The sequence below is a fragment of the Lepidochelys kempii genome, chromosome 7 (genome assembly GCF_965140285.1).
Source record: "Lepidochelys kempii isolate rLepKem1 chromosome 7, rLepKem1.hap1, whole genome shotgun sequence".
NCBI lineage: Eukaryota > Metazoa > Chordata > Testudines > Cheloniidae > Lepidochelys > Lepidochelys kempii.
In genome coordinates, this window is record NC_136386.1 from 94,687,554 (window position 1) to 94,706,745 (window position 19,192).

At 41.0% G+C, this 19,192-nt stretch overlaps 1 protein-coding gene across 1 annotated transcript in view; it reads left to right on the forward strand.

The window, feature by feature from the left end:
* Positions 1 to 95: 95 nt before the first annotated feature.
* The window catches only part of LOC140915203 (protein CC2D2B-like), a gene marked incomplete at its 5' end in the record, with an annotated part of 53,988 nt that continues 34,891 nt past the window's right edge, over positions 96 to 19,192 (forward strand). Inside the window, 5 exons of the mRNA XM_073354778.1 lie at positions 96 to 122; positions 1,025 to 1,090; positions 11,877 to 11,957; positions 15,061 to 15,153; positions 18,831 to 19,017. Of these exons, the coding sequence (XP_073210879.1) occupies positions 96 to 122; positions 1,025 to 1,090; positions 11,877 to 11,957; positions 15,061 to 15,153; positions 18,831 to 19,017 (454 nt within the window). The remainder of the gene's footprint in view (positions 123 to 1,024; positions 1,091 to 11,876; positions 11,958 to 15,060; positions 15,154 to 18,830; positions 19,018 to 19,192) is intronic.

A 19,192-nucleotide genomic window follows, 5' to 3' on the forward strand; every position in this document is an offset into this window, starting at 1 on the left:
TGATTTGCTCAGTTTCCTTCTCATTTTCACTGCTGTGCTGTCTTTGCCAGAAGTATATGGTACAAGAAGTGGTGGCAGCAGAAGACCACTGACTGTTACCACTTGAGTATCCAACCCTTAAGGTAACATAAAAAGGCTGTCTTTGTGGTATCCTTGTGCTGTGTATAACTATATTAAGGCTGCAGAATGGTAGCACCCAGATTAGAACTTGGATTCTTTCCAGGTTTGTAAAACTGATCATTAGGAACGGTAATGCTGAGTCTGCAGGGTATATTATGGCCCTTGTCACTTCACAGCAATACATGCAATAAAGAACTTGGCTGCAGTAATTTTTTTTTTAAGTGATATGCTATCTCCTTCAGTTACAGAGGATATAGAGAGAAAAAATCCAAGGGGATTTCAGGAAAAAAAAATTAAAATTTAATCCTAAATACTTCTTCTAGATGGAACTTTAGGGACCATGGGCATTCTACCGTTCAACTGGTTAGAGAGATTGCTGTAGAGTCATGTAATATATTTTTATTTTCCAAGGATGATCAGTTTTTTGCAGATCTCCTAGCACCTTGACTGTGAGGAACAGGAGAATTTGGATTTCCTACATTTCAGTATAAAGCACTGATACTAGGCCTCTCTTTGGACCAGACCTTGAGAGGATCTTAAATTATGGAAATTTTGACTTTCCTTTGTCCTTATATGGCAGACCCAGACAGCTGAGACATAGATTAGGTACCAAGGGAAAAAATGTGAGATTGACAGACCAGGTGGAGGAGCTGCATACCAAATGCAGCATCCAGATTCTGCCACGTCAAATTAGAGAAATCAATATTGGCAGTCAAAACAAAAACCTATCACTACTACAGAAAAGCCCCCCTACTGTCAAAGTTTTAGTCCACGCAAGCTTATGCTCAAATAAATTTGTTAGTCTTTAAGGTGCCACAAGTACTCCTCGTTCTTTTTACTTAAGACATGTATCCTATAGATAATAATAATGTAAGCTTTAGGATTCTGTTTTCTAATTCTCCAGAAAAAGGATGCTCCGAAAGCAATTCTGAAGAAGATCTCTCAAAGAAGAGAAAGTGCTAGAAAAAAGGTGAATTTGTTAACGCTACGTTTTAAAGATCTATACTGTACTAGCTCTTTATTAGAACAGATATTAGAAAATACTTTATCTTGTGGAATCCAAGTATTTTGATGCCTTGGGCTCTGTATGGAATGGTACATATATACTTAGTGGTGACCACTCGCTGTTAAAAAGTAGTACAGATATTTTTCAGTAATACATTACCCTTTCGATAAAGAGTATCTTATGTTAACAATATCTTGTTTTATTTAGCCCAAATACATTCTTTAGAACTAAAATGCCCACTTTAAAATTGTTTGTGAATGTAATTTTCTCACAAGCATTTGACTTAATTTATCTACATGACAATGTTTATTACTTCCCAACAAAGCTTTTTTGCACAGATATTCCAAAGTCCAGACTTCATACTGATAGCAGAGTTGTCCTTTCAAGAGATAGTTAGGTTATGTCATATTTTAAAAGAAATCCACGCATGTGTTAATACAACCTTAGATTGTTAAAAGTGAAAATGGTGAAAATCTAAATTTCTTTTCACCAGTTATGCTGCTTCTAGACTGGTCAGCTTAATTTTCCAGTTCTCATGGATTTGTGTGATGCTGTTGTGCCTGGTTTGCAAAGTTTGTAGGGGGAATGTTTAAATCAAAACAAAACACAAGTTGTTTGAAATTATTTAGAAATATAACTTTATAAACAAAATATTAATTTTGGCCTACATTTTTGGACAGTGCCTCTTTAACTCTGCTATCCCTTTGGCTAGGAGGAATAGATACTAAACAGTTAAATTGTTTGTGATTAACTGCTTTTCTGTTTCATAGATTCTTAGTGTTTAAGGCCAGAAGGGACCATAAGATCTTTTAGTCTGACCTCCAGTATATCTCAGACTATTAAATTTCACCCAGTTACCCCTGGATTGGGCACAATAAGTTGTTTTGCTAAAGCATATCTTCCAGAAAAGCATCCAGGCTCGACTTGAAGACATTGAGATGGACATTTTACCACATCCTGAGGCAGTTTGTTCCAGTGGTTGATCATCCTTGTTGTTAAAAATGTGTGTCCCAATTTCTTAGTTGATTTTGTCTGGCTTCAGCTTCCAGCCATTAGTTCTTGTTACACCTTTCTCTGCTAGATTAAGGAGCCCTTTAGTACCCACTATTTTCTCACCATTATCAAGTCCCCTTTGAATCTTTTGATAAACTAAATAGATTGAGCTCTTTAAGTCTCGCTGCATGGCATTCTCTCCAGACCTTGAATCATTTGTGGCTCTTTTCCTGAACCCTCTCCAATTTTTCCACATTCTTTTAAAAATGTGTCCTCCAGAATAGGATATGGTATTCTAACAGCAGTCTCACCAATGCTGTATGCAGAGATAAAGTCACCTCCCTTCTCTCTACTCTCCTGTTTAGCTCTTTTTAGCACAGCATCGCACTGGGAGCTCTGGTGTTGCTTGTCTACTCTGAGTCTAAATTCTTTAGAGTCACTGCTTACCAGGATACAGTCCCCCATTCTGTAGACATTGCCTTCATTCCTTGTTCCTAGATGCCTAACTTTACATTTGGTGATATTAAAATGAGTTTTGTTTGAATGGGCCCACATTACCAAGCAATCCAGATTGCTCTGTATGGCTACCCTATCCTCATTATTTACCACTCCATTTAGATTAATCAATCTTCAGAGGCTTTTCTCCCTAATTAGCTATATTGTCTTTCAAAAGGACATGGTGATTCAGATCAACCCACATTTTTTTCTAAATATAGATTTAAGACTCTACTGTAACCAGTCAATTTCATTTTCCATTTTTTAATCTAGAATATTTTCTTAGACATCATTAGTGTCTTAAATTACTCTCTTAATTAAAACTAATGTTTTCCTGAAATCTTTTGTACTATTTGTTCTTTACAGACCCAGGTCTATAGGTGCAGAGGAGAGCCTCGGATATAAATGGTAGTTTAAAAGTGTGAAATGCGCTTCCTAAGACAGATTTTGCTCAGTTATGATGGTGTAAATCTGTAATAATTCAACTTTCTTCAGATGAGCTATTGTGGATTTACACCAGTGTAACTGAAAACAGAACCAAGTCATTTTCTGTAAAAAGAAGTACAATTTGCATCCAATGGTCTGAAGGAAGGTAGCACAGTTTTCAGCCTGTACTTGGATTTTCCACAAAGGAGGTATTTCTTCTTGTGGATGGTTTTAAAGAGTTCTTTGTATATAGCTAACTAATGGGTTGCTAGATATATTGTTAGATTAAAGCAGGTTAAAATATTAATTGTTGGGACATCTATTAAACCAATGAAGTTTAACAGGTAACTGGAGAACATTTTGAACAAGAACAAGTTGAAAGCAGCCTTCAGAGGAACAGCTGTGTTATCTCTTATTTATGGTACAGTGTGATACTGTCTAACATTCCTGCCTGCTTTTAACATTGGGGAAAATAAGGTTGATTTGAATATGGTATTCTTGTACAGCATCTTATTGGTTATTAACCTTTTTCCTTTCCTGTATTTCAATGTTATTTCTATAAACTTAGAAGTTTAAATTTGCATTTATAAACTGATGCTTGTGCTAATCTGTAATGGTTCCAGATTTCATAGTAATAGACATACTATAAATCAGTAAAATCATGAATACATTCATGTGTCAAAATTTAAAGTGGCAGCAGCAAAGATGATGCTTTAGTACAGAACTATTTGGAAAGACTTAACTCAAAAGATGGACTTTGCACCATTCTCTAACAGTTTAAGTGGGGCTTTGACAAACCACCAGAGGGAGCATATTCTGTAGTCAGGAACTCTGCACCAAGAATTATTCTGCCTCTAGTCCTCAAGAGTGCCCAGCTATGGACTGTCAACAAAACCCACGCAGTTAAAATTAACCAACTTGCTGTTGCATGGGGAGAGTCAGTCCCAAAGTAGCCAGGTGCAAAATATATACGGCTTTATAGATTAAATCCCTCACCTATAAATTACATTCGGAAGCAGATAGAAAGGTAGTTAAGTACACAGAGCACAAATGCAGTATGCTAATTAGGTCCCACTGCACTAATAATAATATTTGGTGCTTCGGTAGCATTTCTTATTGCGTTAAGGCACTTTATAAAGTTTAGTAAATTCTTTCACCATTTTATATATAGGTCCTTTACTCTTAACCTCTGAGAGGACACTGATTCTAACCAAGCCAGAGGACTGCTGCATTTTGCGTTAACCCACTCCAGGCCTTCCGGACAAGTAGGCTTACATCATCAAACTTTAGAGGAGGGAAACGGAATAATGTTTGTTAGAATGTTGTAAAGATAGCTGGTACCCATCCTGTTAAGAGCTTTAAATGTTAGAACCAAAACCTTGAATTCAATGCGCATACCAATAAGCATCCAATGGAGACAGCACATTCTCTTGCATACCCCAAATGACTACCCTCCTGCAACAACTTTAGACAGTGTGTCAGTTTTTTAGGTGAAGTTGCTCTATATAATGTTCATTGCAATGCTCAACTTCATGGTTACAATGGCATGCACTACCTGATGAATGTACAAAAGGAAGAGATGCAGGCTGGCAACATTTGTGGAGGCTCTAATATTGCTCTAACAACTGATTTAAAAAAAATATTTTAATTGTTTAAGTACTTCATAAAAATCAAAAGAAATCTACTAACAGTAAAATACGTTTAAATATAGTTTGATAAAAAACTAGTTACAAAACTAATCAGATTTAGCTCCAGTATTTCTTGTGCTAAATTTTACTCTGTTAGTAGTAATATAATAGATTTTTAGCAGTGTAAGTAAGAGCAGAATTTGGCCCAATATCTTTTTTATTTACTGTATCCTTTCAGGACAGACACATTATATTTGTGAAAGTAAATATTTAATCTATTAGACCAGTGGTTTTCAACCTTTTTTCATTTGCGGACACCTAAAAAAATTCAAATGGAGGGGTGGACCCTTTTGGAAATCTTAGACATAGTCTGCAGACGGCCAGGGATCCACAGGTTGAAAACCACTGTTCTATGGTAACAACAACCTTTTGCAGACCTCTTAGATATACTCTGCTGACTCCCAGGGGTCCATGGACCACAGGTTAAAAACCACTGTGTGACATACTTCCGGACCACAACCTGGAACTGTGGGACTTCTGAGTCACCTTAAACTCTTCTCCCTGAGTTGTCTCTCACAATGCTAGTGACAAGCAGCCAACCCGTCCAGGTGCTGTGATCACTACAGCAGGGAGACAGAGCCCCCCCCCCCCCAGCTCTCTCTCCCCTCAGCAGCACCTGGGCGGGGGGGAGGAGAGGCCCCTCTCCCCACCGTGGCAGCTCTGGGGTTGGGGCCGCAGGATAGGTGCCTCTCCCCCAGCAGCGGCAGGTCCGGGCCAGGGCTGGGTATCAGCCCCCGTCGGCACCCCAACCCTCAACATGGATTCACCAAGGGAAGGTCATGCCTGACTAATCTAATCGCCTTCTATGATGAGATTACTGGTTCTGTGGATGAAGGGAAAGCAGTGGATGTATTGTTTCTTGACTTTAGCAAAGCTTTTGACACGGTCTCCCACAGTATTCTTGTCAGCAAGTTAAAGAAGTACGGGCTGGATGAATGCACTATAAGGTGGGTAGAAAGTTGGCTCGATTGTCGGGCTCAATGGGTAGTGATCAATGGCTCCATGTCTAGTTGGCAGCCGGTGTCAAGTGGAGTGCTCCAGGGGTCGGTCCTGGGACCGGTTTTGTTCAATATCTTCATAAATGATCTGGAGGATGGTGTGGATTGCACTCTCAGCAAATTTGCGGATGATTCTAAACTGGGAGGAGTGGTAGATACGCTGGAGGGCAGGGATAGGACACAGAGGGACCTAGACAAATTGGAGGATTGGGCCAAAAGAAATCTGATGAGGTTCAATAAGGATAAGTGCAGGGTCCTGCACTTAGGACGGAAGAACCCAATGCACCGCTACAGACTAGGGACCGAATGGCTAGGCAGCAGTTCTGCAGAAAAGGACCTAGGGGTGACAGTGGACGAGAAGCTGGATATGAGTCAGCAGTGTGCCCTTGTTGCCAAGAAGGGTAATGGCATTTTGGGATGTATAAGTAGGGGCATAGCGAGCAGATCGAGGACATGATCGTCCCCCTCTATTCGACATTGGTGAGGCCTCATCTGGAGTACTGTGTCCAGTTTGGGCCCCACACTACAAGAAGGATGTGGATAAATTGGAAAGAGTCCAGCGAAGGGCAACAAAAATGATTAGGGGTCTCTAACACATGACTTATGAGGAGAGGCTGAGGGAACTGGGATTGTTTAGTCTGCAGAAGAGAAGAATGAGGGGAGATTTGAGAGCTGCTTTCAACTACCTGAGAGGTGGTTCCAGAGAGGATGGTTCTAGACTATTCTCAGTGGTAGAAGAGGACAGGACAAGGAGTAATGATCTCAAGTTGCAGTGGGGGAGGTTTAGGTTGGATATTAGGAAAAACTTTTTCACTAGGAGCGTGGTGAAACACTGGAATGCGTTACCTAGGGAGGTGGTGGAATCTCCTTCCTTAGAAGTTTTTAAGGTCAGGCTTGACAAAGCCCTGGCTGGGATGATTTAATTGGGGATTGGTCCTGCTTTTGAGCAGGGGGTTGGACTAGATGACCTTCGGGGTCCCTTCCAACCCTCATATTCTGTGATTCTATCACTACATCAACATGTGGAGGCACACACCCAGCTGAAGTGCATGAATGCTTTCTAAGGCACTCATGAATTAGACACAGGGAGACTCCAGCCAATCACCTTAGCCCTCAGCCTTGCACCCCAGAAAATATACCATCTTACACTGCTCAAGACCTCTTGAACAGTGCAAGCTCATTAATTAGTTTATCGCTTTGACAAAGGAAAGTGAACATGACCAGCCTTTGTAATCTGAGCAGATTCCCCACTTTAGACAAACTCACTAGTAAGGACAAAACATTAAAATAAGTTTAGCAACTACAGAAAGATAGATTTTAAGTGATTATAAGTGTTAGGCACAGAGTACATAGTTGGTTACATAAGAAATAAAAATAGAATCACAGTCTAAATTCTAACTTTAACAGACTAACACTGGATGTTCCATGCATTTTACAGTTCTTAATACACAGGCTGACGTCCCTTCTCATCCTGGGGCAAGTCTCCACAGTTCATTGTCTTCCAAATGATCTTCTCTGTGTTAAGACTGGGAAGGAGAAGGTCCCAGTGATGATGTCATCTGGGCCATCCATACCCATATGCAAAGTATGTAGCTGTGTAGGGCACCAGAAAATTTGGGGCACCAAATTTCCTGGTGCCCTGCGCAGCTGCGTGTTGCTCCAGTCCCTGCTCCGCCCAGCCCTGCCCCCACTCTACCCCTCCCCAAAGCCCCAGCCCCACCTCTTTCCTCCCCTTCTCTGCCTCAGCCCTGTCCCGGTGGTGGGAAGGGCAGCGACCCAGCACCAGCTGCACCACCAGTGAGTGCTGGGGGGTGATTCTGCCCTGCTCCCCAAGCCAGCCCCCAGAGACCTAGGGACAGCCCTCTCCTCCTGTGAAGGCCTTGGGTCAACCTACCCCCAGAGGCCTGGGTCCTCACACCTCCCCCCCGGGGGGGCTGCGTAGGGCCCCAGAATAGCTAGGGACAGCCTTGCGTGAACCCTCATTTATAGTTTGTTTCCACATGCTAGAAAGATCTTTGCTATGAGGTGGAGGTCAGGTAGCCCCCATTGTATACATGCCCTCTCTGAGGAGTCTCTGGGAGAATGCATTCTTGATGAGCCATCAACACCTGTCTGGCCAATCTAGATGCAAATCTGTCTTGTCAGTGTTAGTTACTCCTTTGTGGCCACTGAAAGGCTAGCTATGAGCGTTTTCCTTTTATCATATATTACAGTAACAAATATAAAGCATTACTTCATAACTTCACATACAATGATAGTACATACAATTCAACAGGATATTAATGGTCAAAAAATCAAGACTTCTTAAAGAATACCTCCACAAGGCATGCACTGTAGAAAACATATAATCATATCACAGTGGTGAATATGGGGGTTCCAGAGTACTAGTTTGATGTACAGAGTGTCATACACTGTATTAGACACTTACCGATAGCAAGTACTATAAAATGTTACACAAGCAGTGCAATATGCAAGGCTAGAAAATATTAAATGTAGGATCTGCAGTTTAATTTTAAAACTTTTACTTTAAATCTTTCCTCTGGTCATTTGTTTTTCATAGTTGACTGAAGACAGTGAACATGTTATTAGGCATCAAACAGAAGAATTTGTAGATCAGAATTTCCAGGAAGGTAGCTCAATAAAGATACTTGTCTTTGCTCTTGATTGATATTGTTTGATGAAGATGCACTTATTGCCTGAGCTGGAACCATATTATATGTTTATTGGTCCAGATTGATACCCACACTCACATTGAATAACACTATATTCAGTGGAACTTCTCATGGTGTAAGGCAGCGGTTCTCAAACTGTGGGTTGGGACCCCAAAGTGGTTTGTGATCCAAGTTCCCTCTAAGGTGCATGGCCACATAGCCGCGCAGCAGTCTATTAAGTACCACGCAGCTCAGGGCTGCAGTAGGGAGAGATGCCTCTTGCCTAGCCCTGGACCTGCTGTGGCCGGGGGAGAGGCGCCGGCCCCAGCCCATCTCTGGACCTGCCGCAGCGTGGGGAGCAGCGTCTCTCCCGCGGCCCCAACCCAGCCCTGGCCCGGACCTGCCGCTGCTGGGGGAGAGGCGCCTATCCTGCGGCCCCAACCCCAGAGCTGCCACGGTGGGGAGAGGGGCCTCTTCCGCCCCCCCCCCCCCCCGCCCAGGTGCTGCTGAGGGGAGAGAGAGCGGGGGAGGGGGCGGAGCTTTGTCTCCCTGCTGTAGCCCTGGGGCAACCTGCACCCCAAATCCCTCATCCCCAGCCCCATCCCAGAACCTGCACCCTAGCCAGAGTCCTCAGCCCCCCTTGGTACCCCCAACCCTCTGGCCCAGCCCTGAGCCCCTCATCCCCAGCCCCTCCCCAGAGCCTGCACCCCCAGCTGGAGCCCTCACCCTCCCACATTCTGAACCCCTCAGCTCCACCCCCGCCACATGAATTTTGTTATGTGCACCAATATGGAGGTGATGCGTATTGGTGCACATAACAAAATTCATTCTGCACATGCGTGGGAAAAATTAGAGGGTACACTGGTTGTGACCCAATTTTAATGGTGTCACCAGGGCCAGCATTAGTCTTACTATGACTCAGAGTTGAAGCTGAAGCTCCACTCTCACCTCAGGCAGTGGGGCTTGGGCTCTGGGTCCCCTCTCCTCCCACCCGGAGCAGCAGGGCTTGGGCTCCACACCCAGGTAGTAATTTTGTTGTTAGAAGGGTGTTGCAGTGCAGTGAAGTTTGAGAACCCCTGAAAGTTGTTATTCACCATAAGTAAGGGTGTAACAATTGGGCTCTTTGTGAATACATACTTTACTATATTTTCAGGGTTGTCAAACTAACAGTGAATGAAGGTGAGTGCAAAATGCTGAGTTTGATGATTGATCACTTGTTGATTATCTGTTCTGTTCATTCCCTCTGGGGCATCTGGCATTGGCCACTGTTGGAAGACAGGTTTCAGAGGAACAGCCGTGTTAGTCTGTATTCGCAAAAAGAAAAGGAGTACTTGTGGCACCTTAGAGACTAACCAATTTATTTGAGCATGAGCTTTCGTGAGCGACAGCTCACTTCACTGTCGCTCACGAAAGCTCATGCTCAAATAAATTGGTTAGTCTCTAAGGTGCCACAAGTACTCCTTTTCTTGTTGGAAGACAGGATACTGGGCTAAATGGACCTTTGGTCTGACCCGGTATGGCCGTTCTTATGAGTGAGATTTTTAACAAAATGTGAAATACATTGCAAATATTTTCATAATAAGCGATACAACCTTCCGTCCAACACTGACTTAAATTTAATTCAAAATTAAGGCAGAGCTACATTTTTAAAATTAGTGTAATGCTACAAAATGGTTTCAATTATTTACTTTTATTACGTATTTATTTTGATTAATTAAATAAATCTGAGAGTGTGTCTCAGACTCTAGGCCAAATTATTAAAACAATTATATTTTATTAGAAATTAACCCTTTTATGTTCACATACACGTACACATTTAAGATGAAACTTCTTAAGATGTTCACATACACATTTAAGATGAAACTTTTCTTTCCAAAGTTGAATTTATTTAGAAAGTTTGATCCCAGTTTCTCTAATTGTTTGATGTTGGCAAGGAAAAAATATGCTTGTCTCATAAAAATATTAACCACATATTGTTTGACAAGGTGTCAAAAAAGCTAAACTTCACAATTTAAAATGATGTAAATAATTGTCACCTCTATGAGGAGTAGTGTCTTTGTTAGGTTTGAAAAAGGTTAGTTTTGATGTATCAAAGTATTGCCTATTTGAAAATGGTATTCTGTGCATATATGGCTCCAGATGTTAAATCTAGAGGTATGCGCTATGGGCCAGATTCTGAAGTTGGTTAGTTCACTGTAAAACATGAGTTAACCATGAAAACAGATGGAGTTACTTCTGATTTACACTAATCTTAGATCAGTACTTGGCCAGTTCTGAGAGAATACTTCACATCAGGGAAGTATTTACTTTAATAAAGATAGGATCTTTTCCCCCTCCGTTTGTCTCTGAATCTGTTACCTTCCACCAACTACCCAGCACTTCAGTTGTCATCTTCTCCCCTAGATCATGTTTCTATTAATGTGATGATTGGAATTGAATTATATACTGAAGTCCTGCTGAGCATGCTGGTTTTCATGAAGCCAAGAGAGAGAAGGAGTGGCCTTGTTTACAGCAGTCAGTGCAAATCCATGCACTGAACATGGGAGGCAGCTAAGTCAGGAAGCAGCTGCTGAGTTTAAATTATTTGAACATTCTTATTTGAATGCATGGGGACAAGATGCTATTTCAGATAAGGAAGGTTTGGATGGATCTTTGTTCGTATATTCAGTATAAAATGGTAAAGTTAACAGACATCAAATTTTCAAATTGGGCTCAAGAGGCCACATATTTTGCTTTTGTTCCTGTAGTTATGCCTCAAATCGGCATGTGTATGCATGAATATGGTAACTAGTAGTCAGGGTTCTGCTTTCTGAAATTTTTTTTGTGTAACTTTAGAAGCCAGTTTGAAAATTTGATCCTGGACATCTGTGTTTTTCAGACACCCAGGATTTAAAAAAGAAAAAAATCCTACAAATTGTACATGTTACAAGATTCTAGTTATATATTGGTGATTCTGTTTACATCTATAAAACTGCCTGATGAACACTATTGTATTGCTATCTAATACCTTTCATAAGAAGACCATTGTATTCACTATAAATAATTAATAGTAAATGGGCTATGCACTGCAGAAGAATATACTTTAAAAAAATAGTATTTAGTACCACAAGAAGGTATGTTAAAAATTTTGTGCTATGCTATTTTTACACTGGATGTGGCTGATGTAGAAAAACAAAGGCGTGTAACTAAAGCATTACGAGGTAGAGTAAGAGAGAAACTGAAAACATACAAGGTAACTTATTTTTCTTGGACTTGTAATTTATTAAGTGAAACATGCAACAAGCTACATTTTTTGTGTGTGCGAAAGGCTGAAAGTTCTGTCAATTTAGAAAACTTTTCTGCTGTGCCACACTGTTCAGAGCACCTCCAAAAGTTAAGTACAAGATCTGTAAAAGTTGTAAGTGAATTAAGTTTTTGGCTTTCTGCATACTTTTCAGAACAATAGTTGTATTGGTTGTTTCTGTAGAAAATAAGTATAATACTATACCTCTTATTTTAGGTTGTACAAGAAGAAAAGTCAACAGACAAAAGCCTCTCTGATACTAAAATATACCAGAAAAACCTTGAAGTGAGGACTGAGGTAATAAATTTTACAAATATTGCAAATAGTAAACAAAATAAGTAAGCTATATACATTATATTCAGTTCAATGCAAAAAATGCATGCGTTAAGTTTCCAGTAGTATCTTTAACTATGATATATGGCATGCATCTACTCACATTTTGTTACGAATTTGTTGGTTAATATATTGCTGTTTGTTATTTAATGTATATATTAATAGAATAGGATAGAAAGCTGGCTAGATTGTTGGGCTCAACAGCTAGTGATCAATGGCTCAATGTGTAGTTGGCGGCTGGTATCAAGCTGAGTGCCCCAGGGGTCAGTCCTGGGGCTGGTTTTGTTCAACAACTTTATTAATGATCTGGATGATGGGATTAATAGCACCCTCAGCAAGTTCACAGATGACACTAAACTGTGGGAAGAGGTAGATACGCTGGAGGGTAGGGATAGGCTCTAGATTGACCTAGACAAATTGGAGGATTGGGCCAAAAGAACTCTGATGAGGTTAAACAAGGACAAGTGCAGAGTCCTGCACTTAGGAAGAAAGAATCCCATGCACTGCTGCAGGCTGGGGACCGACTGGCTAAGCAGCAGTTCTGCAGAAAAGTACCTGGGGATTACAGTGGATGAGAAGCTGGATATGAGTCAGCAGTGTGCCCTTGTTACCAAGAAGGCCAACGGCATATTGGGCTGTATTAGTAGGAGCATTGCCAGCAGATCGAAGGAGGTGATTATTCCCTTCTATTTGGCACTGATGAGGCCACACCTGGAGTATTGCATCCAGTTTTGGTTCCCCCACTACAGAAGGGATGTGGACAAATTGGAGAGAGTCCAGTGGAGGGCAACAAAAATGATTAGGGGGTTGGGGCACATGACTTACGAGGAGAGGCTGGGGGAACTGGGGTTATTTAGTCTACAGAAGAGAAGAGTGAGGGGGGATTTCATAGCGGCCTTCAACTACCTGAAGGGGGATTCCAAAGAGGATGGAGCTAGGTTGTTCCCAGTGGTGGTAGATGACAGAACAAGAAGCAATGGTCTCAAGTTGCAATGGGGGAGGTCTATGTTGGATATTAGGAAACACTATTTCACTAGGAGGGTAGTGAAGCACTGGAATGGGTTACCTAGGCCGGTGGTGGAATCTCCATCCTTAGAGGTTTTTAAGGCCTGGCTTGACAAAGCTCTGGCTGGGATGATTTAGTTGGTGTTGGTCCTGCTTTGAGCAGGGGATTGGACTAGATGACCTCCTGAGGTCTCTTCCAACCCTAATATTCTATGATTCTGTGATTCCAGATATTCATTGCAGCCAAATTAATGTTACTGGTGAAATGTTAACTGTTGAATTATTGACTTTTAATGAGTTTAACTGTATAACCTGAATGCTGCATTTGCGTTTTCTGACTTTTTTGTGATTCATAAGGTTTGATCCTGCACAAGAGAGGTGCAGAATGTTGTGCATAATGGCCATACTTGGCAGAATTTTATTTTATTTTTTTTATAAATTTGATAGGTAATAGTATTTATTTATAAGTGTTTGCCCCATTTTTATTGACTTAAATTTTCAGAATTGCAGGAAATTAGTGGGGGTCAGAAAACCAGGCTGTGAGCAATAATTATTTAATTACAGTAGGTGTTGACATTCAAAAAGTCAAAGCTTTAAAACTGTTAAAACACAGATTGTCAACATCATATGTCAAAACATTTTTTTTTGAGATATACCTATCTCATAGCACTGAAAGGGACCTTAAAAGGTCATCGAATCCCATCCCCCTGCCTTCACAGCAGGACCAAGTACTGTCCCTTATTTTTGCCCCAGATCCCTAAATGACCCCCCAAGGATTGAACTCACAAGTCTGGGTTTAGCAGGCCAATGCTCAAACCACTGAGCTATTCCTCCCCTAATGTACAAAGTAAATACACTTAACTCAAACTAGTAAGTTCTCAAGCAGCATTTTTCTTACTTTGTCTATCTGTAAATTTTGACTATTATTGATGAAATTATTTTTGGTTCGCTTGTGTGTGTATAATGGTATCAATGTCTCTCAACATTCCTGATCGCCATCACGGTGGCAAGAAGGATAGGGGAGATAGCGACTCTGGTGCATCCCTCCTTCACAGTGTTTTTCCTTCACAAAGTCACACTTAGACCACATCCAAAGTTCACTCCCAAGGTGATCTCTACATTGCACGTGAACCAACTGATGCACCTTCCAACCTTTTATCCCAAACCTCATCAGGATAATAGGGTAGTCATGCTCCATATGCTTGACATTAGGAGAGCCTTAGCCTATTCGGCAGGAGAAGAGTTTTTAAAAAATCTCCAAGACTCTTCCTCTCCATTGCGGATAGTTTGAAAGGCCCAACGATTTCAGCTCAAAGACTCTCCAAATGGGTCTTGAACTACATCAGACTTTTACCAGATTTACAATTTAGCAGCCCCATCCACAGTACACTCTTCGAGATTGGTCTCTTGTCCGTCACCTTTGCCCAGGGTATCCCTGTATCAGAAATCTGCAAAGCAGCTACCTGAGCATCTGCACACACTTATGCCATATTGGGGGACTCTGCTGCAGACGCTTGATTCTTCAGTGGGAGGTAATGCTTGGGAGTCACCCACAGTGGAGCACTCATAGGGACGCTACTTGAAGAAGAAGTTACCTTGTGCAGTAACAATGGTTCTTTGAGATGTGTGTCCCTATGCGTGCTCCACGACCCACCCTCTTCCCCTCTGCTTCAGAGTTCTTGGCAATAACTCTGCAGTAGAGAAGGAACTGAGGAGGATTTGCCTTTGGCAGAACATGGGGTACAGGGCAGCGCATGCATGGGCTGAACGGACACTGCTACAAAAGTTCTCCAATCAGCAGTGGAGGAACGCAGATATACTTAAAGTGAGCACCCATAGGGACACGCATCTCAAAGAACCATCATTACTGCACAAGGTGAATAACTTCTTCTTGTGGCCATCTCTGATAAGTTACTGAAAATCAAAACAATTCTATACTTCTAAATCTGAAAAAGATTTTTTTTCTGGTTACATGCAAGATTTTTACATAGCTACATAATAATGATGATTGCTGAAGACTCGTGTTTTTGCTTGGGTTTTGTTTGTTTTTTTTCATCCTTAGACAGAAATCTTATCCGATGACAGTTTAGCATTTTTTATCATGACTGGTGAAGAAGGCTCAGAATTAAAAGATTTGGACAAAAATACATACCAGGTATAGTATTTTTTCTTCATGAAAGTCAACTGAATTCCTTAAAGAATGTCTCATATTTATCTAATCCTCCTTGTGTATTCTTAATTTAACTAATGCCACTCTCCTTCAAGCATCTATCAACTATTGTAAAGCACCCATCACTGTAGTTTCAAGGCACATTTTTTTCTTTCCCTAGGTAATTCTGTGCCTCCTTTCATGTCTCCCCAAAAACCTCTCCTATGAATCTCATCTCAAAACTTGCTTCAGTTAGCTGGCTTTCAGTCATTGATCACTGTTGAATCCTATTGCCAGTCTTTCTCCTGAGCACAAAAGAGTTATTTATATACAAGAAAAAAAAAGTTAACTTTACAACTCAAATATTTGCTACCCATAATTCATGCCCATAAAATAAAACACAACCAAAATGCCCTTCCAAGAACTGTGTCCCCTCTTGTTTTGTTTCATTAATTCTCTTAAACCATTGCTGATCATGTCTTTACTCTTCAACACTTGGTTATAAGCTTATCAAGGTAGGGACCTTGTCTTACTTTTTGTATAAATTATAATGAACATCACTGGTGGTATTAAATAATATGCAACATTTGGATTGTATAAAGGATAAACAACTATGCATCACAGGATTATAAAAAAGTTGGAGATTTAAAGTGACATCATAGTAAACTATTGGTAAGGCAGAACAAAATAATAGTAAGACAAATCCATCAGTAGTCTACTTTTTTCTACAACTAGAGCTCAATATCTTTTGTGTGTGAAGTATGTAGAGTTTAAAATAAACTAAGGCCCCAATCCTGCAAAGACTTTTTATGTTGCCACAGCCCTGGTGAAGTTTCCCACGTTAGACATTCACCAGGCTGCTGCATTTGAATCCCAAAATGCTCGACCCATGTGATTTAAGCTTCCATGGGTTTGAGTAGACTCCATCACTGTATCTTTCTTTAGCCTCTTTGGCACACTTATGGGAAGAGACTTTGTTATACCTTCATGGAAGTGGGACCTCATGGTTCAGCTTCTATAAGCCCCAAGACCAGTGCTGACTCCTCCAAGACACCAGTTGCATAAGCAGAGCTCCAGCCTTGTGGGTACTTTGGTTTACCATTTACCTCTCCATGGATATGTGATAGTTGAAGCACATAACACACAAAGGTTTTCGAACAAACTTATTCTTTACTTTAGATAGCACAAGAAATTGAAGGATCTGGATAGAAAAATAAAAATCCTGTCCACGTTTCTCTGCTTCAGTTTCCTCACTGCATTTGAGCATTCTCTGGGGTCAGGTCAGAATTTTTTAAGGAGTCCAGGATCCATCCATCCTTCCTCTCCTCCTTCCCTCTTGCACATGGCTTCTCTTTCAGAACATGGAGTCCTTCTCATTCCTGCAGCCTATTTCTGGTCTTTTCCCCCCTCTCTCTCCAAAATGGCTGGTGAGAGACCTTTTCTTTTATAACCTCCTTTGTAGCATGCTGATTAGTCTCATCAGGTATTCAGTCTCCCACCGGCGATCCATTGCTTAGTTAGAATTATAGAATATAAGTGTTGGAAGAGACCAATCCCCTGCTCAAAGCAGGACCAACACCCATTAAATCATCCCTGCCAGGGCTTTATCAAGCCGGGCCTTAAAAACCTCTCAGGATGGAGATTCCACCACCTCCCTAGATAACCCATTCCAGTGCTTCACTACTCTCCTAGTGAAATAGTGTTTCCTAATATCCAACCTAGACCTCCCCCATTGCAACTTGAGACCATTGCTTCTTGTTCTGTCATCTGCCACCACTGGGAACAACCTAGCTCCATCCTCTTTGGAATCCCCCTTCAGGTAGTTGAAGGCTGTTATCAAATCTCTCCTCACTCTTCTCTTCTGTAGACTAAATAACCCAGTTCCCTCAGCCTCTCCTCATAAGTCATGTGTCCCAGCCCCCTAATCATTTTTGTTGCCCTCCGCTGGACTCTCTCCAATTTGTCCACATCCCTTCTGTAGTGGGGGAACCAAAACTGGATGCAATACTCCAGGTGTGGCCTCACCAGTGCCAAATAGAAGGGAATAATCACCTCCCTCGATCTGCTGGCAATGCTCCTACTAATACTGCCCAATATGCCGTTGGCCTTCTTGGCAACAAGGGCACACTGCTGACTCGTATCCAGCTTCTCATCCACTGTAATACCCAGGTCCTTTTCTGAAGAACTGCTGCTTAACTAGTCAGTCCCCAGCCTGCAGCAGTGCATGGGATTCTTTCTTCCTAAGTGTAGGACTCTGTACTTGTCCTTGTTTAACCTCATCAGAGTTCTTTTGGCCCAATCCTCCAATTTGTCTAGGTCACTCTAGAGCCTATCCCTACCCTCCAGCGTACCTACCTCCCCCCCATTCTTAGTGTCATCTGCGAACTTGCTGAGGGTGCAATTCATCCCATCATCCAGATCATTAATAAAGATGTTGATCAAAACTGGCCCCAGGACCGACCCCTCGGGCACTCCGCTTGATACCGGCTGCCAACTAGACATGGAGCCGTTGATCACTACCAGTTGAGCCCGACAATCTAGCCAGCTTTCTATTCACCTTATAGTCCATTCATCCAGCCCATACTACTTTAACTTGCTGGCAAGAATACTGTGGGAGCCCGTATCAAAAGCTTTGCTAAAGTTAGTTATCACCCTCTGCCCTCATACCCCTCATACCAAATTCAAACTTGAAAAACTAGTTTGTCCAGGGTGGTAGCCAACTCTTTGTCCAAGGGGTTTACATGTATTATAAAGGACCATAAAAGTTTAATGACACTCCATTGTGTGCCCTATGTCACTACTTCTTGGAATTTCAGTCTAGCAGAGACAGGAGAGAAAGTAGATGCGCCCCCCCACTCGCTCCAAAAAATGCGGTTTGCAGTCTGACATACATACGTATAGAAAGTTACCAATTTCAAACAGAATTCATAAGCTGTACATAGATTCCGCAAACTGTTACTCATGGTTAAATTTAGACATGAGAGTAGTCCCATTGAACTTAGATTCCTTAGACTGTGAGCTTCTTAGAACACAGAATGTGTTTCATGAATGTTTGGAAAGACCTAATGCACAGTAGGTGCTACTGTAGTTAAATAATAAATGTTGTTGTTTGTTTTTCGGAATAAAATGGTCATACATTAGTTTAAATCTGTTTCCTTTCTGAAATATAAAAAATATCACACAAAATAGTAAAATATATAAGCTTTCAAGTGTTACAGGTCTATATTTTACTCTGGTTTCTCTAGGACATGAAGGAGGGTCATTTTCTCCCAATCAGAGAGCCAGCTTTTTTTTTTTTTTTTAAACTTTCCGTGCAAAATGTTTTGTTCTCTTGGAGAGAAGGAAAAAAAAAAAAAAAGAATTCTGGATGATGGGTTACTCTGAGTTATGTTACTCAAAGTTCAGGGATTTTCTGTCTCTTCTATCATGGAAGGTACAACTAGGCTTGAAGGCTATTTCATTGTTCAGCACTTAGATACTATAGTGATACACATTATAGAAATACTATAGATAGGCAAGGGAAACAAAACAGAAAATTTGCTTTTCCTGAGGATTACTATGTGTCCATTTAGATTCATTTATCTAGCAATCCTTTTATGCTAATGTTGATATTTATCATACTGTATATATCACATCATTCTGTTAATTTGTGTGTATATGGAATTGATTTTCTTGATGAGCAGCATAAATTAATACATGACAGTCATCGAAACCTTGATGTCTTGAATGATGAAAGTAGTCCTCTGCTTGACATTGTGGAAGAAGTTTTATTGCCGGATGTGCTTGAAGTGAAAGCTGCTGAATATGAATGTAATGAACTGCGGATTAACAAGCAATGGGAACATCTTTTTGTGCCAAGCAGTTCTCCAGGTATTGTGCCTTTCATATAAAATTAGGAAAATTATTAAGTGTATGATGAATGGCGTTTTTGTTGTTAGCAGTATGGCATGTGCAGTTCTCAGGGTGAATTAAGTGAAGATAAAGAATAATGTTAATTTTCAGAGCCAATATTGTATCCAGTCTGCAGATAGATCTGTATCTCTGC